Below are 25,093 nucleotides of genomic sequence, written 5' to 3' on the forward strand. Positions count from 1 at the left end.
GATTTTCAATGTTAAATTATCGCGTGATTAGAGAAGAGAATGTATAACCTCCCAAGAAGAACCGGACAAGTCACTAAAGGGGAGAGGTGCTGACGTTCGTACGTCGGGGCGGGGGGGGGAGTGGTGCTCACGATAGTTGCAGGTTTGTCTTCCCGATTTGGGTATTTAGTCATATGAGTGAGATAGTGTGAGTTTAGAAGAAGAAGGGAAAGACAAGGTAATATTGTCCACTTACAACAGCCGGGGGTGTTTTAGGCATTTTGAAAGAAAAAAAACTAACAGACATTCTATCACTTAATAGGGTCTACTAATGGTAGAGACTGATTTGGAATTGTTTGAATTTTTAGGGGGTGTCTTTGGTGTTTCGAAAAGTCCAGGGGGTGGCACTGAATAAAGACCAAAGTTCATGGGGTGGCAATGCAATTTTCTCTTTAATTTATCTACTACTACTTTATGTAGACGACGTCATCCTCACAGGAAATTTAGCTATCACCCTTCAAAATTTTTTTTTTTTAATAAGAAAAGAAGAAAAAAAACACACTTAGGGTTAATACATATGCTAGAGTTATATAGGTCAAAGTTTGCATGGCCTTTAGTGGCTAAAGATAGTAAATAAGTCATGGCCGGGCTACTATTAACATTCTTACAATAAAAAGTTATCCCATCCTTCAAACTTTGATTCAAAGCTTTGGAGACAAATTTGCAATGAAAGATCTCAGGGATCTACACTACTTTCTTGGGATTCATGCTTAACACAATTCCAATGGGCTCTATCTCTCACAAACTAAATACATCTCGAAACTCCTTAAAAAACTAATATGGACGGTGCAAAGTCATCATCCTCTTCCTCTCCTGTATCCTTTGAATCCAAATTATCCACTCATGATGGTGATCCTCTTGAAGATGCAACCCTTTACCGGAGTACTGTTGGAGCACTACAGTACCTTGCATTCACGAGACTTGACATCATATACTCTGTGAATCAAGCGTGCCAACACATGCATTCTCTAGGAACTCCACACTGGATTGCTGTCAAATGGATATTACATTACTTAAAGGGTACGCTAAATCATGGCTTGTATATTATCAAAGGGCCATTAACCCCCCCCCATTGCAGCATACTCTAATGCCAATTGGGCTGGCGACATAATGATCATTGGTCAATTACATGTTTTAGTATGTACTTGGGATAAAATTTAATTTCATGGGCTGCCAAAAAACAACAAGTCATATCGAGCTCTAGCACTGAATCTGAATGTTGTTCAGTTGTTGTGACCGCTGCTGAATTATCTTGGGTCTGCAGTTTACTGAAAGATCTTCACATCTTCATTCAAGATGTTCCAACACTTTGGTGTGACAACTTTGGCGCAATAAGCCTTGCAGCCAATCCCGTGTTCACGCAAGAACGAAAGACATTGAGGTTGATTACCATTTTATCTGAGACCGAGTAACAAGAAGGGATATGAAGGTTCAATATATCTCTACCCAAGATTAGATTGTGGATTTGTTCACCAAGGGATTGACAACCCCAAGATTCAAAAAATTACGAGACAAACTAACTATGACAGAATGTCCCATTAGTTTGAGGAGGAATGTTAGCTACGTCAAGTTTGGAGAAGATAAGGTCTCTCCTTGTTGACCAAATCATGTATAAGTTGGTTCTTATCCTGTGACATGTGTACATTCCTTACTAGTTACTATTGTATATATGGTTTCCTTATCAAGCAAATTTGTTGGCTTGTATCAAGGACAAATATTCTCCATCTCGATGCATATATCTACACATGAGTGAAGAAAAGATAGACTTAACCACTGAAATTTCCAAGTCTTTCAGCTACATATAATTTTTAAAGTCTTTGGAAAAATAAATAGTCTAAATAACCTTATCTTAGTGGACTCCTAATTTTGTCAAATGGTAAAATGTTATGGCAATTCCAATTTCCAACCCTTAGATAGATAGTGGACAATTTGATTATCCCAATTATTGTCAAATTTCAAATTCAAATCTTAGTCATATGCTTCCCAATATGCATATGACGGTTATTATGCATTCTCTCATAATTCTAGGTTTTTAAAGCTCTATTATGCCACTGGGTAATCTCCATTTGACTTGAAACTTGACAATTGTACATAGAATTGATTGATTATTAGTCCACAAAATTTGGGCCCCTATTTGTCACATGACAGATTTGTTAGCTTGACAAAGCTTATCTAGTATAACTAATCATATACACTTTCTAGTTTTGCCGAGATTATGGTATCAATTTTTTTCTCAATTGCATAACACCATACTACCTAATACCTGCAATTTAAGAATTTGAAATTGGTGGTTACTCAGCAAAAGTTCAACTTCTCAAAATTAAGAAGTCATGAGTTCAACTTGAGCCTAACTATAATAAATTTTAAAATAATAATAATAATAATAATAATAATAATAATAATAATAATAATAATAATAATTAAAAGAAAAAAAAAATGTCCTCTAAAATGATGGAATATTTTCTCTCTCAAGGACTATAATTCAACAGTGTCTCAATGCCTACCTATTCAAGGCAAAAATGCCTATTTAACCACACTGCCTTCCGGACCAAGTTGTCTACAATTTGACACATATTGGAAACACGTTAAGAAACATGAGGAAACGTGGAGGATAACCTTGATAATGGGCAGCCAGCTGGGCGATGGCTCCCTTCACCTTCTTGTCTGATTGGCACATGACATGACCCTTTCAAAACTATCCCATTGCTTGAAGCATCTCACTTAAGTTATCTATGCTAACGACTGTTACGACTGTAACCAATAACTAACACACACTAGCAGCGATAGGTCAGCATTCATTGGAGATATTACACGTGTAAATTTTATACTGGCTGATGTTTAAAATTTCCGGGCAGGGATTTCAAATTTTCTTTAAACAGGATAAGCCTTTCCTTGCTTTGTTGTGAAAATTGTGACCCCAGTTCCGCTGTCCTCACTCTTCACTTCGCTTTCTCTCACTAATTAGAAAGTGAGTGGGCGAAAAATGCCGTTCTTGTTGCGGACTTCCCAATCTTCGTTAAGAAAGGCGTATCCATTTCTGAAATCCCTGCAAATTTCTTTTTTGCTTCAATTCTTCTTCCCCTTAAGCTTCTGCTGAACAAATCGTATCTGTAATGGCGACCATTTCTTCTTTATCTTTTTCCGCTTTAGGTCAAGCTTTGGATAGGAAAGTGAAGGTTTCAGCGGCGACTCGATCAATGTCTTCGTCTTTCTATGGTTTTCGATTTCGAGCGAACTTTGCCTCTGATCCGTATGGTTTTGGTACCCGGACTTGCAGTCATCGTCTGGCTATTCAATGCATGTCAACTGTGTCAGGTACTTTCTTCTTCAATCCTTTTGCTTTTCTGCTTACAGCCTTATTTATTTTCAGTTCAATTTTTCTATGCGATTCTTTGGAAGATATGCATTTTCTTAGATTGGAGTAATGTATTTACGTGAGAAAGTAATTTTGATTTTTCTCTAAATTTTGAGAGAACAAACAAGATTCAAGAAACAGACTACTTTGATGCTTGAAGAGAATTGGATATTGATTGTAGCATAACATCGAAATTTTACTGCGTTTTTCATCGATTGTAGCATAATCATTATTGATAAGCTTAATTCTTATTGACATTTGATATGAGATGATGAATAGGAATGAAAATGTCCTTTTTATTTATTTATTTATTTGAGGTGGTGGGGAGGGGGTTGGAGGTTGTTCATAAGGAAACTGAAGAGTTTAATAAACTATTAGGCTACTTATTTTGTTGTCTCAACAGATGCGCCCCCTGTATCTGAGACGAAGTTGAATTTTCTCAAGGCATACAAACGGCCAATCCCTGGTGTATACAATACAGTGTTGCAGGAACTGATTGTCCAACAGCATTTGATGAGGTACAAGAGGACATACCGTTATGATCCTGTGTTTGCTCTTGGCTTTGTCACTGTGTATGATAAGCTGATGGAAGGTTATCCAAGTGATGAGGATCGAGAAGCCATTTTCAGAGCGTATGTCCAGTCACTGAAGGAGGATCCTGAACAGTACAGGTCCGTTGGCATTTTTCTTCTCATTCTTGCCACGTAGCCAACTTGCCTTAGCAGTTATGCTTTATTAGAAGTATAAATCCATTTTTATCTCAGTTTGCTGTAATGTAATATCCATAACATTAGTGATTAGTTGATATGAAACATGTAAAGAGTTCATACCTGCTCATCCAACTTTTGAGCTTTAGGATTCTTTAGGATTCAGAGACATGATGTTTTTTATGTTGGTTTCATGACTTCAATTCCAGATGTTCTAAAAAAAAGATGGACACATTTTCAGTGTAAGGGTCCCAGTTTCGCAGGGCCCTCATGAAGGGGTGGTCAGACTTGAATCGCCCTAACCTGTTTATATATTGCATGAATTGGCCACCCTTAGAATTAAAACTGTGTCTTCTCACTGGCAGCCAAGGATTTATAGCCAGAACAAGCGCATCTTTAAATCCTTGCCTGCAGTGTTAAGAAAACTGATTTTCATGGTGCTACTGAGGGGAGTGGTGGGTATATGTGTGTGCTCGCCTCTTGATCGAGGTCAGTGATGCATCCTGGATCCCAATCCTTAAATCTTTGCCTAAAATGGAGCTGGGCAACTATACAAAAAGTTTTAGAAGACTGGTTTTCTTGATGTTAGTGAGGGGGATTGGCTCTTCAATCTTGTATGTTTCACTTTTCTCTGTAACAGGTTTTTGAAGATTGGTTAAAAGGGAGAGATCCTGTTTGCAGGTACTTGTGCGCACCTACTTAAGAAATATGAACTATCTGATTCAGGGAAACAGCAATTGGAGATGTGCACTTTTTGTATTAAAATCCAGGGCTTATAATTTGAGTTTTACTCTGCAGTATAATCCGAAATTAGTCATTCTGGGGATATATATTTCGCAGCGGAAAAAAAAATGAAATTGTGAAATATCAGGTTTGATCTAAAATTCTTAAATTGAAGCACTTGCAACTGAAATTAGAAAATAAGAGTAAGGAAAAAAATACAGAACAGTTGAGATTCGATTCGATTCGATTCAATTCAATTCAATTCAAAATGCAAAAGAAACCTTTAACATTATCTTTGAAACAAATTAGATTCAACAAGAACAAGAATGGAAATAAATCTGAAATTGCATAAAGAGAAGTTTTCATAACAACAAAAAAAAAATTAATTCTAGGAATTGCAGAATAAAGAAAAAATTAAGGTATAGATGTAACTAGTAAGATATTCTGAAAGAAAAGAGAGATCTTCACTGAGGATTTCATTTTTCAGTTGAAAACTGAAATATGTTCAAAAGAATAAAAGAAAGATCAACAATACAAACAGGTGGAAAGAAATTACAGATACATTGACATAAAATAATCAGACTCCTTATACTTCTAAGTAGGAGATCTGCCGTTTAATTTGTCCAGCATGTGATTAGATGGAAGAAGAGTTCTGGATTTGGTCAGCTCCCATGGGAATCAAGCATAATTTTGAAAGAGTCTGATCATTTGCCAGGAGGCTGCTATGTTGGAATACTGCTTGTTTGTAGAGTAGATAATAATCATGAATCTCCTCCAATCTTTCTATGCACAAGGAGATCATTGATGACCATATGATGAAAGATTAAACGTTCTGCAATTAATGTCTGGGAGTGAACTATTCAATTATGTTTGGAAAATTGTAATTTCTTTCCTTTGAGCCCTTTTTGCTAGACTCCATTAGATTCTTTTGGCTAGTGTAGATCTTCAAAGAATTCTACAACCTAAAGTTGCTGATTGTCCTTGCCACAGAAATGATGCAAAAAAGTTGGAAGACTGGGCCCGTTCACAGAGTGCCAGTTCATTGGTTGATTTTCCATCGAGAGAAGGAGAAGTTGAAGTGATTCTAAAAGACATTTCGGAACGGGCTGGTGGTAATGGGAGTTTCAGCTATAGTCGCTTCTTTGCAATTGGGTTGTTTCGTCTTTTGGAGTTGGCAAATGCAACAGAGCCAACTATCTTAGAGAAGGTAAGCACGCTTGCCACCTTCTGTAGCATATTTGAAAGAAATTTTGTACCTTTTTTATCTGTTTTCTTGGAGGATCCATTCCTGCAAACTGAAGAATTACACAACCAGATTTTCAACTTTTTATTAGTCTTTTTTTTATTTTTCTATCCACCCCCAGTGGGAAACCAAGTAATAGGCTTGTCAGAAGATATTATAATTGACTTTTCCTGAAAATATCATATCCTGAAATTGGCCAATTATGCAATTGGCCACTATTACATCTTACATCTTTGACAAATACTGTCAGTCTTTATCCCTTCTTCTGAACTAATGAGTATAAATCATGAACTCATATAACGAATCTACATTATTATTATGGGCGTGTGTGTTTCTTCTCTCTCTCTCTCTCTCAGGAGTTGTTCTTTATGAGGCCCATGTATCATTAGGAATAGTTCCGCCAGTAAGCGAGCAAATGTTACCACAAGTTAATTGGGATTTTAACTGGCCAGTCAATGTATCCCATCTAGATCTCTGAGTTCAGAATGTGTCCCACTTTTTGTTTGAAAGAGAGAATTTTATTAAAAAGGGTATAAGAACGATACCCACCAAAATAAAAAATCTCCATGAGACCCTCTTCTGGCTAAAAGTTTTCCCAACTTAATTAGCTGGTATTGCTCATATTCTGCTACAGAAAGATTCCATTAAGTTCTTATTTTCTTAATCCTAATATTTTTTAAAAGAATGTCTATGATTTTCCAAGAATAATTATAATTCAATGCCCAACTCAAAGCATTACTTGATTTACCTTATCTTCTAAGTCAGAAAAATCAAATCTCGAGGCTAATGCCTAATTTTGAAAAGCATTAAGGCTTTAACTATTCTATCATTTAGGACACAACCAAAATTTTGATGCATATTCCAAGTGAAAAGACAAATTTTTCTCCACTCAAGTAATAATATAGCTCAATAGATATGGCTACCTCTGTCTTATCGTAGTGGTAGTTTCTGCCTTATCACTATCAGTTGCCCAAATAATAAACATCATGATTCATGAGAAAGAACTGAAACACCCCAGAGATGCAAGAAGCCAAAGCACATTTCATGGAGGCTTAGGAATAACAGACCGTATTTCATTAAGAACAAACTGCACATTGTGGTTGTGTAGCAAAAATAAAACTCAGAAAGTGAAACTGGGCACTGCTAATCAACATAAGCCCTCTACAGACTAAAACTCAGAAAAAGTATGCCCATACGACTCATGGGGTTTAATTGATCGAAAAGTACATAAGTCTTGAATCATACTGGCTACCTGGCTGACCAATTCTTTGTTATCTCTGCCTACATTCTTCTCCCTTTCTATCTACAAGTTTGAATAAAAGGATAAGTGATGCAATTCTAACAAAGATAAAACTGATAAGTAATGGTTTTTCTGCATGTGAACCATATTTGGGCAAGAAAACTGGGTGGGGGTAAATTATATGAGCCTTTCCTTTTTATGATATGGTGAAATATTTTCTCAAGCTCAATCTGTTTCTGCTTTCTAGGTCGAAGAAGAATAGAGACAATGCTTATCTGCTCTGCCTTCTAGTGTATAGAGACAAAACAAATAGAAAATATTAATTTGTAGCTTGACATTCAGTCTTTGTTTTTCTATCAGCTCTGTGCAGCCTTAAACATAAACAAAAGAAGCGTTGATCGGGACCTTGATGTATATCGCAACCTACTATCCAAGTTAGTTCAAGCAAAGGAGCTCCTGAAGGAGTACGTGGACAGGTAACAAACAGTTTCCTTCCAGTCTGAAGTTTAAGTCTTGCTGCTGCATCCATTTCATGCATTTTAATAATACATCCATAATCTGGATATAGCATTAAAACCAATGAATATCCATACTACTAGATGGTTGAAAGTATGAACACAACTTTGGTCCAAACCTTCTGCAAGGATTCACACTATTGATAGAACCATGAAACTGGTAGTTAGAGACCGATGTTTTTCTGTCTTAACTACTCTAGTTCATGTCTGTTTCACCTCTTATTGCACATAACAAGGATGGCCTTTTAGTGCTCTCATCTTCATTGGAACTTAGTTTTTACACTTCCAAGATGCAGTAACATTTCCATGACATAGACGTCTCATTGTTGCTCTAGTATGCACACTTCTGAAATACTCTTTTTGCCTGATAATAATACTGATAACTTTTGAAATATTTCACAGAGAAAAGAAGAAAAGAGAAGAAAGGACAGAATTGCAGAAGGCTAGTGAGGCCGTTGCAAAATGTCTAGGACAATTCCAATATGCAGGCCAATAAGTCAATTCTATGAGTTCTACCGTGCACTCCAATAATTTTCAAATCTCTAATTCATGTAATCTGAGGCATAGCATGGCCTCCCAGTTACGGGCATCATCTGTCTGGATACAAATTTGTATTCTCGATGTATCAGTTATGGTAATCCAGAATCCAGATGCATTTTCTGTAATGACTTACCCTTTATCTTCTCCACCCCATACCTCCCCCTTCCGTGGGGAGCCTTATTTTGCTTCTAATGCATTTAACTAATGTCAGCTACCATATGGAGACTGCATATGGACCATCATTTTCCACTGTATGAAATTTTTTAATATTTGGAGGTCTATGCACTTTAAGATCATTTATTCAACACATATTATGTGAAGATCTTTATCAAAGCTAACCCTTGGAGTTAACTACGACAAGGAAACAGAAGCAGTTAGAACCCTGGAATATGAAGCTAGTTATGGTTTACTTGCCAGGAAGATGAGTCTTGTTCAATGCATCAGAAGGATTAATACATGCTGAATCCATTGGGATGGGGATCAAGAAATTTTTACTGTACTCTACAGACAAGAGAAGAACCATGTTAATGTTATTATCTATAGCTACCTTATTTTCCTGTGTGATCAGAAAGCATACCATCAAATTCAATTACCTAGTCAAGTATTCAAAAAGTGAAAAAAATTACCAGACTAGCGGCAACATGATAACTAGCATGCTTAACCACAGCAGATAACTGATCAAATAAATATACCATAACAGTATCATGAAAGTTCAAACAAGATAGATAAGAAATGTAGGAAACAATTTACATAAAAGGGGCTAAACATTGCAAAGCTCGATTGAGACAACTAAAGTCAAATTCATCCAGAAACCTTCTCCTCTCTTCTGAGTCTTCACCAGAGTCTTCTTCATTACTATTGGCGTCTTCATCATGATAACTAGAGTTTTATGTGGGATCCTGGACACTTTTGGATGATCAACACGGTACAGCAAGCATGTTCACCATGGTGAGAGATTTCAACCACAACAGTGTCATCATCTGCAGGGAGGGTCTATTTCCATGGCTTCCCATTGATCCTCATGTATGCATGTTCAGCTGCACCCTTGTGGAACTCAAAAGCAGATGTAATGTGCCTGTGTGTGGAAGTATAAACATGCACCTCCCAATCAATAGGGTTTTGATGTATATTCCCCAAAAGGGTGGTAAAAGCTAGAAGTTACAACTGTTGTTTAATGGTCCATGCTGTTGCATTACAGATGAAAAAGCAATTCTTTACTAACAAACCAATTGAACTAGACGAATGATTTTTTTTGTTTAGCACTGGAGGATCAGGAATTACAATCCACGGTGCCTCTAGTGCACATAGTTCTCGCGGATTGGCATCGATATCAATACTGTTGGAAAAAGTATTTAAAAAATAAGCTTCATGTTATAGCAAACATCAATAAATACAAAAATAAACAAAAACAGATTCACATAACACACAGAGATTTAACGAGGTTCACACACCGATGTGGTGTGCTATGTCCTCAAGTGAAGAAGAAGACGTTTCACCATGAAGAAGAGAGGTTACATCCAAACAGCGACGAGAAAACTCGCTCTGAAACCCTAGCTCAAAAACCCCCCCAAATTACAACTGCTTGCTCAATAAGATGATACTACATTATATGCTTCTCCAAGTCGTGGGTCGATCCATCGGGTCGCTATCAATTGGGTCAAACCGTACAGCCCCTGCACTCCCATACGAGATCAATGTTGGGCTTCGGACCTCTACTTCCATCACAGATCTCAGAAAAAAAATCTCATTCGGGTCACCACCAAAATATATTAGGTCATTCTTCAAAACGGGTCAAGAAATTTTAAACAAACTTAACACTTCAAAATACCTTTTTAAGTGTTTTGGCTTTGAAATTTGGTTTTCCCTCCACAAGATTTATGGTTTTGGGTTGCTTTTGAGAAAAGGCAATTTTATGTGGAGACTTTAGTTGCACGTTGAAAGTGGAAAAGAATGACGAGAGGTTAATAAGTAAAAATAGGACTCGAAGGGTACGGGTTCTTTAAGAGAGGTATATCTCCTCACGCCATTCATGTTTTGGTTTTGAACATACTCGATTTGTCGCGTAGTGAAGTTTGGATGATGTCGTCAGATAGTGGAGAACGACGCATCTCGTATGAAACTCACTCAAAGCTGTTTTCAATGTCTATTTTTATAAAAACTCTATAAATAGGGGTCATCCCTAGCCATTCATGAGTAATTCTCAAGCAATATTTTCTCACAAAGCTCTCTTTCTCTATTGTCTCGATTTCTCTCCTACAACCTTGAGTTCAGTTTTGAGATTTCATACATTGTTTTGTGAGTTTGAGCACAACTTTTAATGACTTAAAGCGGTTTGCAGTAAGGGAGTGCACCATTACTACCAAAAGCCATAGACTATTGTACATCTTGGAAGCCAGTTCGCGTTCACCTGGCTACCCTAATAGGGGGCATCGACAGTCTTCATTAAAGTGCCCATTGGTACATCTCAGCCTTCAATTCATTTTCATCATTTTGATTCATCTTCTTATATTGGAACAACACTTCCCTTCAACAAGGTAAGTCATACATATCATTTCAATATCCTATTCCTTGTATATCTGAACAACATATGCAATATTGATAAGCACAAATTGATTGACCAACAAGATGTTGATGCGTGGCATCCAGCCGTATACCCAGATACAAAAGAAAGTTGGGGCAGCGCAGGAAACCTAGGATTTTGGATGCCAAGATAACGAGAAAAATTGGAACCCTCTCTCAGTAGTAGAGTCATAATAGGACTCTACCAGCCTAAAGGTGAGATGACCCCTAAGGGATGGGAATATTCCCCGTAGAGAGAGGAGACGAGCAAGAGGGGATCCTCCAAAATAGCCCCAAGTTCATCAAAAGCAGAAGGGTGTTTCCTAGTAGGACTCTACAGGACCCGATCCTATAAGAGAGAACCAAAGTAGTTGCCTGATGAGCACATTTATGTGTGAAATCTAGTGTAATAAAACATGCATTTTACATATTTAGAATGGAGCTACCTTGGGTTTTACTCTCTTTTTGTAGGTTTTATACTTTCAATGCCTTAAGGACTATCGAATGCTATATCTCCAATTTTACACGTAAAGAGGTCCTATTTCTTTTCATGGTTGCAAAGAGGATGAAATTCTGAGCAAGATGAAAGTGTTCAATTGCAAGTACACATTCGTTTGGTCAACCGTACAAGTGATTATTCTTTTCGAGTCAGAAAAAGAATAATGGATCAGAACTGAACCGCGATGCAGAACCATACCATCTGTAGTTGTCTCAAGGGTATAAGAAATATTCTAAATGTCAATAAGGATCGATGGACCAAATCCTTAAGTGATTGAAGATTCGTTTTTGATAACAACAACTACCTAGTGTAGTTGGTGAGTTGTGGTGTGCAAAATCCCTTACTTATTAGGAGGTCTCAAGTTCGAACCTCTTAGCAAGATTTTCTCTCTTGTACTCATCACTTAAAGGAGGTCAGCCAAGATAGTTGTACACAAGTTTGAAGAAGATAGAGAAAATAAAGACAAAAAATAGGAAAGAAGAAAAAAAAAAAAAAAAGACAAGGGCATGGGTGGAATTTCCTATTAAAATAGAATATTGTCCAAATCCAAGCAAGAAAAATCGGCCAAAGGGGGTTTATTGTGCAAGAAGAGAGAGAAAAATAGAAAAAGGGAGAAAAAATAGGAAGATAAAGGCAAGAAAAATCGTGGGAGATCTCTCTCCACATGTTTTCTCTCTTCTCTCTCCTCCACTTCATCAACAAGATTAAAAAAAATCTTTTTTTTTAGAAGCTAAAATCGTTAGCTTCCCTCCCCCATTCTCTATATAATAGAATTAACACAAGGGGAGGAGGCACTTCATTCTTCTTCTAGGGTTTTTTCTTAGTTGCTCTATATCTTTCTCTAGTTTTCTCTTTCTCTAGCTCTAGTTCTAGGTTTATACTTTAAATACTTTTGTAAGTTCTTTTTATTCAATTAATGTAAACACTTTTTTTTTATTCAGTCTTTTATTTTTATTATTTAAGCAATTGAAGTTGTAATTTTCAAGTTCTAGTTCTAGGCTTAGTTCTAGGTGACAAGAACAAACTATGACGCATGTCTTTCAAGCTCAATTTTTTTTTTCTTCAGATTTGTTTTCTCTAGTACTAGAAATTTCAAATTTAGTTTATTCCAGATCTGGTTTTTAGTATTGGTAGTATCTCAAATTGATCAAGTTTTCAGTTCAAGAGTTGAAGTTCAAGTAAGTAGGCTTCTTCAGTAGTCTTTTCTCCCCCCTCTCATTCCCTTTTCTGACTACCATTTATTTAGGATTTTAATTTCACTCGTTACATTATTGCTATCCCTTTCCCCCAAGGATCATGGCTAGTGTATATGTTGGCTTTACCCCTCCTAGCCATAGAACCATCAATTTATTACTCTTATTTTAATTGTCTCCCTTTCTCTAAAGCCAAGTAGAGTAACCCTTGTAAGAGTGACTCTCTGATCAAGTAGGGAAGCTCATATTATGATGCATGCATCGGGCTAAGTAGAAAAACCTATTTGTGAGTCTCTTTTTAGCTTTATCCCTTTTCTTTTACTTTATTTTTATTTCAGCATTTTTTCCCTTACTTTTTTTAATTGCGTGGGTTGTTTATTTTCAGTTATTTATTTATTTAATTTTAATTGTGTGGCTTGCATCTTTAAATCCTTAGATGATGAATGGTTAGGACATTATTTTAGATACATATGTTTAGGACGGTAATTAGAATTAGATCATAACCATTAATCGGTTCACTTTTGCATTATTAAAAGAAGCGAAAAAAAAATAGAGTGGCTGCTCTCCCTATGTTCGACCTGTAGCTACACTGATCCATACGCTTATGGTTATATTTTAAATCCTAACAAGTTTTTGGCGCCTTTATTGGATAGAGTTCCATGTTATTTTTCGCTTTCTTTTGGTAAATTGGAGTGCTTTGTTTGTTTTGTTTTGTTTTTCATTTTTTTTTTTTATTGAATTCCAGAGAAAAATAACTTGCAATAATAGTTGTATCGGTGGAGGTCGTCATGCCTCACAGTATGATAAAGATAGGTTTCACCCTGTAGCAGTACCTCAGGAATTGACCTGAGCAACCCCGGATCCCTGCTGGTAAGCTCCCAAAAATCCAAAAAATAAATAAAAAAAATAAAAAAGAAATCATAAAAAAAAGTTTTGCTATCCATTCTTTTGTGCTTGTCTTACTCTAGTTGTGGGTAGTTTTCTGTTGCATGAGTATTAGGTGGGTATGTAATACTAAGAATAGGTTAAAAAAAAGAGATCCAACAAGTAGTGACCCTATATGTTTGCTCTCTTTAAAACCTTTCAATATGGGAGACCAACATCAAAACCCTTCACCTAAATCTCTAAAAGATAGGTTCTACCCTGCTAAAATAGCCCAGCCTTCCTGCATAGTTCTACCACAAGCCCAAGGTAATAATTTTGAACTCAAATCTCAATACATCACTATGTTGCCTCACTTCCATGGGTTGACCTCTGAGGATGCATACCTATTTCTAAGGGAATTTGAAGAGGTATGTGTTCTAATTAAGATCCAATAGCTTTCTGATGATGTTGTTAAGCTTAGGTTTATCACTTTTGCATTAAAAGACCAAGCTAAAAAGTGGTTGTATGGGTTACCCACAAATTCCATAACCTCATGGAAACAGTTCACAGTTTTCTTCCTTAAGAAGTTTTTCCCAACTCACAAGACCAATAAGCTTAGAAGTGATATCCTTTCCTATCATCTTATCAGCAACCCCCTAGGTTTACCAACACTGGAGAGGTAAGTAAAATAAGTGATTTGAAAAAAAATATGGCCCTCCTCATGACAAGCCATCAAAATCTTACGAGAGAACTCACCCAAGTTATCTCAAATATGCAGGAGAGGGAGAAAGGAACTTTATGCAGTCGACCAGAGCCTAACCCTAGGCATCATCTGCTTGTTAGTTCACAAGCATCAACTAATACACCACTAAATATAGTATAAGGTCAAACCTAACAAGGTCCCTCTAACCAATGTAATGTTGTTTATACCCTTAGGAGTGGTAGAGAGTACCAACAGAGCGTTCCTAAATCTTCCCCATCTATTACTCCTGTTAACTCTCCTTCAGTTGAGGACACAAGTGTGCCTCTTGTTCCAGGTTCGTCTAATGAACCTAAAGATTCTTTTGAAATTAAAGATAATTTGGTTGAGGAAAAAAATGATTCTTCTGAAAAGGGGCAAATCCCTAATAGTCCTTATGTTCCTCCTATCTTATTTCCTGATCGCTTGATAAACAAAAAGAAGATTACTTCCATGGATAAAATTTTAGAAGTCTTCAAATAGGTAGAAGTGAACATCCCTCTTTTGGATGCCATATCCCAAATCTCCGCCTATGCAAAGGTACTGAAAGATTTGTGTATTCACAAACATATCACTTGTGTGCAAAAAAAAAAAAAAAGTTCTTGGCAGGTAACATTAGTTCCATAATTACTCAGTCTATAGCAGCCAAGTTTAAGGATCTAGGGAGCCCTACCATATCTTGTGTCATAGGCAACACCTAGATTGAGCATGCCTTACTTAACCTTGGCATAAGTGTGAATCTTTTACCTTACTATGTGTATAAGCAACTAGGATTGGGAGAATTGAAAGCCACCGGAACTACTCTTCAGCTGGTAGATAGATCTGTTACGATTCCTAAAGGGATGGTTGAGGATGTCTTACTAAAGGTGGGAGAATTTATTTTTCCTATTGATTTCATTGTGTTAGATACTAAGCCCTTCTCAATCAAGGATGAGATCCTATTAATGTTAGGAAGACCATTCTTGGCTACCAGTAATGCATTAATCAACTGTCGGAATGGTTTCCTAAGGTTATATTTTAGTAACCAAATTGTTGAGTCTAACATGTTTAAGATAGGCAAGCGACCCATATGGAAGAAGAGATAAATATGCTTGAGGATTTTCTGGATTTTTCTGATGGTTTAGTTACCAACTTTGATATTGATTTTGATTCAGAATTCTAAGATTATATGAATGAGTTGGATGATGATAGTGAAAATTTCTTTTCTGAAGTCTTAAGTCTTCACACACCTGTGGAACTCTTAGGACAACTTTCCAATTCCATTCTCAAACCTTCCATAGTTGAGCCCACTGAGATAGATCTTAAGAGGTTGCCATCTAATTTGAGGTATGCTTTCCTAGGGCTTGACCAGACTCTTCTTGTAATAATTTCTTCAAATTTGACTTCTAGCCAGGAAGAGAAGTTACTTAAAGTGTTAAAAGATAATAAGAAAGCCCTAGGATGAACCATGACTGATATCAAGGGTATAAGTCCTTCTATTGTGTAACATCATATACATATTATGAAGGATTCCAAACCATCCACGGAACCCCAAAGAAGAGCTAACCCAGTGATGATGGAAGCCATTAAGAAAGAGATCCTAAAGTGCCTAGATAATGGAATAATTTATCCTATTTCTGACAGCCAATGGGTAAGCCCAGTTCACGTAGTGCCTAAGAAGTCTGGGGTGACTGTAGTTCCCAATGCCAATAATGAACTAATTCCAATCCGTGTCCAATCAGGGTGAAGAGTGTGCATAGACTACAGGAAACTTAATGGGGTAACCTGGAAGGACCACTTCCCATTGCCATTCATTGACCAGAAGTTAAAGAGGTTAGCTGGACATGAATACTATTATTTTCTTGATGGATATTCTGGCTATAACCAGATCCCAATTGCTTTAGAGGACCAACATAAGACCACTTTTGCATGTCCATATGGAACATTTGCTTACAGGCGTATGCTCTTTGGGCTTTGTAATGCCCCTGCTACATTCTAATGATGTATGATGAGTATCTTTTCTGACATGGTCGAAAAATACTTAGAAGTATTTATGGATGAATTTTCAATTCATGGGAATTCTCATTCTGAATGTCTTCATCATCTTTCTCTAGTTTTGAAAAGGTACACATCTAAGAATTTGGTTTTGAATTGGGCGAAATGCCATTTTTGGTTAAATCCGGTATTGTTTTAGGCCGTGTAATGTCCAATGAGAGAATTAAGGTAGATAGAGCCAAAGTGGATTTAATTGATAACTGACCACCTCCTCAATCTGTCAAGGACGTTCGGTCTTTTCTAGGGCATGCGGGCTTCTATAGAAGATTTATTAAGAACTTTAATCAGGTATCCCGACCTCTCACTTCATTACTTGCCAAATATCATACTTTTGAGTTTTTTAAAGAGTGCCTAGAATCCTTCAAACAACTTACGAAAGAGTTGACCAATGCACCCATTATTCAACCACCTGTTTGGACTGAACCTTTTAAACTGATGTGTGATGCTTCGAATTTTACCATAGGAGCGGTTTTGGGTCAAAGGATTAATAAGTTACCCACTGTCATTTACTATGCTAGTAGGACCTTAAATGATGCACAACTCAATTATACAAACACTGAAAAAGAATTTTTAACTGTTGTGTTTGCATTAGAAAAGTTTCGGTCTTACTTAGTTGGTCCACATGTGGTGGTGTATACTGATCATTCTGCTCTCAGATACCTAGTTCAGAAGAAGGAAGCCAAAGCCCATCTCATTAGGTGGGTTTTACTTTTGCAAGAGTTTGATTTAGAAATTAGGGATAAAAAGGGAGTTGAAAACCTAGTTGCAAACCATTTATCCCGGCTTCCCAATTCCTTGACTGTCAATTCTCTAATCAACGAGAACTTTCCAGCTGAATAATTATTTGCAATGTCCAGTGAACTATGGTTTACTGACATTGTCAACTTCTTAGTTTCAGGTGTGACTTCAGATTACTGGTCCACCCAAGATAAGTATAGATTTCATTCCCAAGTTAAGTACTTTTTCTAAGATGATCCTTATTTGTTTAAGATATGACCAGATCAGATTATCCGATGATGTGTTCCTGATCATGAGCAACATTATATTCTCTCTTTTTGTCATGATCATGCATGTGGTGGACACTTTTGACCTAAGAAGACTGCCGCAAAGGTTCTCCAATGCGAATTTTATTGGTCCACTCTTTTTAGAGATACTTTTGATTTTTACAAGGCCTGTCCCGTCTGCTAGTCTTTTGGCCGTATCAATAAGAGAAACATTATGCCCCTCAACCCTATTTTGATAGTTTAGATCTTTGATGTATGAGGCATCGATTATATAGGACCATTTCCTAATTCCTTTAGGAATTTGTACATACTTTTGGCCATTGATTATGTTTCTAAATGGATAGAGGCCATACCTTGTAAATCTAATGACCACAAAGTGGTAGTCTAGTTTCTCAAAGAGAACATTTTTTTTTTCGCTTTGGTGCACCACGTGCAATAATTAGTGATAGGGATACTCATTTTTGTAATCGACCTTTTGAGGCCTTAATGAAAAAGTATGGGATCACCCATAAGTTATCTACCCCTTATCACCCCCAAACTAGTGGCCAAGTGGAGGTGTCTAATAGGTAGATCAAACAAATCTTGGAGAAATTTGTTAATCCCAACTGTAATGATTGGTCCCTTAGGCTCATTGATGCCTTGTGGGCCCATCGGACTGCATTCAAGACTGACCTTGACCAGTCTCCCTACCATTTGGTGTATGAAAAAGCTTGTCACTTACCAGTTGAGTTGGAACATAAGGCCTTTTGGGTCATCAAGAAGCTCAACTTTGATTTGTCTAATGCGACAATTCATCATAGGCTCCAACTATCTAAGTTAGATGAACTTAAGAATGATGCCTATGAAAGTTTTAGGATTTACAAGGAAAAGACCAAAGCTTTCCATGATAAGCACATTCTGTGCAAATCTTTTGCAATTGGTGATAAGGTCTTATTGCACAACTCTCGATTGCATCTTTTCCCTGGTAAGCTTAGATCCCAATGGGATGGCCCGTTTATTGTCCATAATGTATATCTCCATGGGGCTGTGGAGATTTTGAATCCAGGAACAGGGATAATTCCGAAGGTTAATGGTCAGCATTTGAAACCATTCCTCTAGTTTCCTACTACTGGTAGTGAAAAGGTCATGGATCTCCATAAACCTCTTTACACTGATGACTAACTTTTAATCAGGTATGACCCCTTGCATTTTCTTCGCTTTTAATTCTTTCCATGCATTGAGGACATTGCATGACTTAAGTGTCAGGGAGGGAAACCAATTTTTGCTTTTTCCACTTTTTTTTTTTTTTTGAGCTTGCTAAAGGATGAAGTCCTACTTTGGCTTTTAGCTAATGATCATACCATTCGATTGCTTGATGTATGAAAATAAAATTTTTGATTAAAGTTCCCATTTTGAATGTATAAAAACCCTATTAAGAAGAAAGAAACAAGCATGTGTCTTGAGATGTGACTTTCTTTTGAAAAATAAGAGACCCCTGTTTTATGGTGTTGGACCATATGTAAGTCTGTGGGTTCCTTGTACTTTTGATTTGGAGTTGAGACCTTCTTTTTAATTTAGCATGAGTTGACATATGCACAATTTTAAATGAAATGTGAAATGTGGTATAAAGAAGAATAAGAGTTGATTCCCTTGGAACTAGACAGGTCATTGCGTCTCAGGAAGCATGGTGGCTTGATCGAAATTCCTTGAGAGAAAACTTTTGAAAGAACTCTAGCATCACTGCCTTTATGGTCATATGCAAAAAAGCGAAGCTACATAGTAACTTGGGTATCTGGTGTTTACTCCACCATATCATTCAGGCCAAAAGTAGTGGAGTAGAATAGAGTTTATTAAGCGAAAAAAATGAGAAAAAAAATGTGCAAATGTCATTAATACTTGGTAATATGTTTTGGTCAAAAACACTTCAACGCCTTAGTCATTGGTTCCCTATTTCTTCATGAGTGGTTTTACCTTAAGATAAGGATATTTTGAAAGAGACGAGGTGTGTTTCAAATTAAGAAATATGTTAGTGCCTAGAATTGATAAAGAGTAATAAAAGTTCAAGTGTGGGGGTCCCTTTTAAGAGAAATTATCTTTGCTCCGGATCGGTATGGGCCTTACCTTTAGCCAAGGTTGGGATTTATTTATTCTGAATTTTTGGTGTATATTCACTACAAACACCCACGAGACACAACTCGTCCACTAGAGGTGACCTAGGGGTTTAAAGGCTTGTTGCACATGCTAAATGCAACCGTGATTCCTACAAAAGTGAGCTAGGTTTTTTGTTTTTATTCTCTTTCTTTTTGTTTTGCTCGAGGACTAGCAAAGTCTAAAGGGCCCTTTGGTATCGTTCTAAAAAAGCGTTTCTGAAGTTTTTTCGTTCTATTGAAACGAAAAAATGGAATCTTTTGTTTGGTGCACTTATAGTCCGTTTCTGTTTTTTTGAAACAAAAAGTGAAAAAAAAAACTGAAAAAACGAGATTGGACGGAACTCTGTTCCGTCTTCCCAGTTTCGTTCCATTTTACAAAAAAAAAAATTCCCGATAAAAATCTGAAATTTTGAAACACCATTTTTTCGTTTAAAAACTGCGTTTTGACACAGAAACTGAAATTTTCGTTTTTGACACGAAACGACGTTTCTGGAACAGAAACGATACCAAACGGGCCCTAAGTGTGGAGGAATTCTGATGAGCACATTTATATAATCGATCAAGTTTTCAATTCAAGAGTTGAAGTTCAAGTAGGCTGCTTCAGTAGTCTTCTCTCCCCCCCCTCTCATTCCCTCTTCTGATTACCCTTTCTTTCTTAATTTAGGATTTTAATTTCAGTCGTTACATTATTGCTATCACTTTCCCCCAAGGTTCATGGCTAGTGTATATGTTGGTTTTGCCCCTCCTAGCCATAGAAACATCAATTTATTGCTTTTATTTCAATTTTCTTCCTTTCCCTAAAGCCAAGTAGAGTAATCCTTGTAAGAGTGACTCTCTGGTTAAATAGGGAAGCTCATATTATGATGCATCTCTCGGGCTAAGTAGAGAAACCTACTTGTGAGTCTCTCTCTAGCTTTATCCCATTTCTTTTACTTTTTTTTTATTTCAGTATTTTTTTTCTTTATTGATTTTTTTAATTACGTGCGTTATTTATTTTCAGTTATTTATTTATTTAATTTTAATTGTGTGGCTTGCGTCTTTAAATTCTTAGATGAAGAATGGTTAGGACATTATTTTAGATATATATATTTAGGACAGTAATTAGAATTAGATCATAACCATTAATCGGTTCACTTTCGCATTATTAAAAGAAAAAAAAATAAAGTGGCTGATCTCCATGTGTTCGACCCGTAGCTACATTGATCTGTACGCTTGCGGTTACATTTTAAATCCTAACATTGTCAGAGGTAAGGTCAACTCACTCGCCATTAGTCTCAAAAGCATTGTTGTATCTAACTTGGGTGTCGGAGGACTAATACCGGAGCCATCTCGGGGCCTCTACCTTCTGTGTTCTTGCAGGACGACGTTCATCCTTCTATAGATTCTCGGTGGCAATAGATTGCGCCGTCTGTGGGAACTGTGAGTATTGGTGAAAAGAACCTACTATCAAAAGACAACACAAGCACGAAATATGAATGCAGGAGAACCCTTGGCACCCTGGCTATCCCCAGTTTCCGAAGGAGAAGAGCAGCGGAATGATGGTGATCAGGACAATGCCCTAAACAATCAGCACTCTGCTAGAGACCTAGTACGTAAGGAAGTAAACCCCCCACTCACTCCAGTTGAAGGGCATGAGCATGTAATAACTCAGTTTGACGCGCTCCAAGAGAAATATAACTAATTGGCTGACACGATGCGAGAAGTCTCCAAGGTTGTAACTCAGATGAATAATGGAATAATGAGGAATCCCAGCATCTAGTCGGAACAGGCCCAAGACGAAGACCAAAGCAGCTTAGGGTCGGTAAGATCTGGGAGAAACCCTTAGAGCCGAGCAGCAAAGGAGAACCCCGCACCTAGAGAGGGAGCGCGACGCGCTACAGGAGCGAGGCAAGAAGAGCCACGCCGAAGGGACGAAGATCAAGGGTTAAAGCAGATGATCCTCGATTTCAAGGATGAGATCCAAAAAGTGGTAGACAACCAAGTGGGAACGTATGAGCCGGATCTCAATAATGATATGGCCTTAGCTGATGAAGTCCTAAGGGATCCGCTTCCTGTCAAGCTTCGCTTGCCATAATACGACACTTATGATGGAACAAGAGACCCTGTCGATCACTTGGAAAGGTTTCAAGGTCGCGTTGCAGTTTCATTGGGTCTCAGAAAACATTATGTGCATGCCTTAACCTTGACCTTCAGAGTGGCTGCCAAACTGTGGTGCAATCGTTTATTGCCAAAGTCGATTTATAGTTTCAGTGAATTGAGCCACGTCTTTCTAAAGGGTTTCTCTAGTAGTCAACCTCTCCAGAAGATGACATACAATTTGTTGAACGTCAAGCAACACCCAGGAGAATCCCTGCGGGATTACATGAAGCACTTCCACAAAGAAAAACTCGAGATCAGAGGCTTAGATGCAAAAGAAGAGTTCACGGCTCACCTGGCAGGAGTCAAAGATAAAGAACTCAAAAGATCCTTGACGAAGTGTGCACTAAGAAATTTGGCCGAGTTAAAAGCCTGATGTGAAAGGTATATCCACATAGAAGAAACCTAGAGGTTGACGAAGAAGTTGAAGAAAAGACCGAAAGGAAACGAACCTCAAGAGAGGAAAGTAAAGCTTCAGAGGGCAAAAGGCAACGGTCAGAACACGATAGTGCACCCAGTCCCCCAAAAAAATTTGAAAGGTATGCACCTCTCAACCGAAGGAGAACTGACATACTAATGTAGATAAAGGATTCCTCATATGCCAAAGTACTGAAGTGGCCCGGAAAGATGGGGCGACATCCCAAGAGGCGCAACATAGACAAGTACAACTATTTCCACAAGGATCACAACCACGATACTGAGGATTGCTGGCACTTAAAGGGAGATAAAAAGTATGATCCAAAGAGGATACCTGGGTCAGTTTGTAGACCGAGAGAAAGAAGATGACCAAGATGGCAATGATCGAAGAGACGACCGCCAGGGAGAGAGAAGAGGTCTACGCGAAAGGAGGGAACCAGGTCTTAGAGACAAGCGAGAGTCGCAAAGTGCTTGGACATCTGAGAGGACTGACCCTCTACCTCAAGATGACCAGAATAGCCCCACCAGGGTCATAGCTACTATCAATGAAGGACTAGCCGCAGGAGAAAGTTCCCTCTCGGCCAGGAAGGCCTTGTGCCAGAAGTGAACATGTGACCTAGTGGTCAAATAAGAAGGCAAAGATAGGAACATTGATCTCCTTTTCAGATGAAAACCTAAAAGGGGTGCAAACACCTCATGATGATGCTCTAGTGATAACCATGACAATAGCCAATTGCAGGGTGAAAATGATCCTAGTGGATAATGATAGTTCGATGCTCGGGCCTTCCATTTGCCTTTCTGCTTCTCGCTAATGCTCCTTCATCTGAGCCTGCATCTTGGCTACGGATGCTTTGTATTGCTCTCTCATGGGATGCATTAAAAAAAAAAAAGAGAAGAGTCAGAACAAAAAATAAACAAGTAGAAGAGACTCAGTTGTGTCTCGGACTCACTCGGGCTAAGCTCGAACCTGAAGAGAATAGCGTCGGATTGGAGCCCGTCGGATTCGACATGAGGATAGTTAATTTTATCCCTCGTCAATGCCACTGACTCTGCATCCTAACCAAAGAGGGCTAGGGCGGTGTTCACCAACTTCAGGTCTGGAAAGTGAACACCGACTTTAGGTCGAGAAAGTCCCACACAATACCGAAGGGAAGACCCTCTGACGACCTCACAAAGAAAAACTTATTCTTCCAACCGTGGATCTAGGAGGGATATCGGTTCAACAACTTTATATCCTTACGAGGGCTGAATACTACCATCCTGAATCACTTTTACTAGAATAAAGAGTGAAACAACTAACAGAAACGGCCAACGATAAAGGCCATTGGTGAAGAGAAAAGAAAGGGTGAATAGGAAGCCAAAGCCACACCTTAAAGGACTCCTTATATAGACGAAGCTCACTAGGGTTCCGATAGCTCCTCCTGTCTTCGGGCTTGGCCACCCTCAAAGTGAAGGAATCAGGAACTTCGCACTTAACTCTAACCTCCTCAAGCTCAGTATCGGACATGGTTGACACAATCTCCTGAGCGTCGACGTCAAGGGCATCATCATTGTTGGCCCTCGCCTCGAAGAGGCCCTCACGTAGTGCGCCATCGTCCTCTTCACCCTTTGTCACCTTAAGCATTGGTCTAAATCTTCCCCTCCCACACGAGGATGACGCTCCTTCCATATGCCGAGAGGCGGGGGTGGAGGAATCCCTAGACGAGGGCAACTCAGGTGAAGAGTTTGAGGACATACCCCTCACATTCCTTAGGTCATCCCCTATGGAATCGGAATGAATCCGCTTAGAGGACGACGAACCGCTACTAGTTCTGCTAGACATAAGGATGAAAGACTTACTACTGAAAATCGAAGGAATACTTAAGACAAGATAACCGAAGGTAAGGGGCTCTGCGAGACTGAGAAAATGATGGAGAAAAATGAGGGAAGCCATCCCTTATCAAACAAGTAAAAACGGTCTGACTCCCCTAAGCAGTAATGGCAATGCCATGTTATCAAGGGGGACTCTCGAGGCACAATCAAGTCAAGTATGTGAGCGTAGAAAAAGAGCAAAAGTGACCTTCAGTTCATCCTCCCTTGGTTGGGGGCTCAGGCTAAGGTCAAACAGATTTGACCGAAGGGTCCTCCCTCGGTTGGGGGCTCAAACCAAGGCCGAGAAGACCTGATTGAAGGGTCCACCCATGGTTGGGGGCTTAGGCCAAGGCTGAGCAGACTTGACCGAAGGGTCCACCCTTGGTTGGGGGCTCAGGCCAAGGCCGAACAGACGTGACCAAAGAGCTCACCCACGGTTGGGGGCTCAGGCTAAGGGCGAGCATACCTGACCGAAGGGTCCTCCCACGGGTGGGGGCTTTGGCCAAGGCCGAGCAGACCTGACCGAAGGGTCCTCCCTCGGTTGGGTGCTCAACCCAAGGCCTAGCAGACCTGGTCGAAGGATCCTCCCTCGGTTGTGGGTTTGGCTAAGGCCGAGTAGACCCAACCGAGGAGTCCATACTCAGCAAAACCGAAGGGTTCAGGATGAAGCTGAATAGATGGGGCCGAAGGGTCTAGGAAAAAAAAGAAAAAAGAAGAGAGGACCTGGTCCGCTTTAAGAAGTATTGTTACCTCCTCTAGAAAGGTTTTTCAGAGAAAGTAAGGGGGCTTTTGATATGCACAAATTGATTGACCAACAGAATATTGACACATGGCATCTAGCTGTGTATCCAGATACAGAAGAAAGTTGGGGCACCACAGGAAACCTAGGATTTCGAATACCAAGATAACGAGGAAAACTTAAACCCTCTCACAGTAGCAGAGTCATAATAGGACTCTACCAGCCTAAAGGTGAGATGATCTCTAAGGGATGGGAATATTCCCCATAGAGAGGGGAGATGTGCAAGAGGGGATCCTCCCAAACTGCCCCAAGTTTGTCAAAAGCAGAAAGACGTGTCCTAGTAGGACTCTACAGGATCCAATTCTATAAGAGAAAACCAAAGTAGTTGCCAGAGATAAGGTCAAATCACTTGCCATTACTCTCAAAAACACTGTTGCACGGGTCTCTAACTTGGGCGTCGGAGGACTTATCTTGAAGCCATCTCCAGGTCTCTACCTTCTGTGTTCTTGCAGGACCAATGTTCATCCTTTTACAGATTCTCGGCAGCAATAAATATCAATCTCAGAT

General features: G+C 38.6%; 1 protein-coding gene across 1 annotated transcript; it reads left to right on the plus strand.

Moving 5' to 3' along the window:
* The first annotated feature begins 2,937 nt into the window (after positions 1-2,937).
* Positions 2,938-8,641, plus strand: LOC122074957 (protein THYLAKOID FORMATION1, chloroplastic-like). Its single transcript, XM_042639954.1, has 5 exons — positions 2,938-3,354; positions 3,798-4,065; positions 5,815-6,031; positions 7,668-7,783; positions 8,225-8,641. The coding sequence occupies exons 1-5, from the start codon at positions 3,153-3,155 to the stop codon at positions 8,316-8,318; spliced, it is 897 nt and encodes a 298-aa protein (XP_042495888.1). The 5' UTR covers positions 2,938-3,152; the 3' UTR covers positions 8,319-8,641.
* The last annotated feature ends 16,452 nt before the right edge of the window (positions 8,642-25,093 follow it).

The sequence above is a fragment of the Macadamia integrifolia genome, chromosome 3 (assembly GCF_013358625.1).
Source record: "Macadamia integrifolia cultivar HAES 741 chromosome 3, SCU_Mint_v3, whole genome shotgun sequence".
NCBI lineage: Eukaryota > Viridiplantae > Streptophyta > Magnoliopsida > Proteales > Proteaceae > Macadamia > Macadamia integrifolia.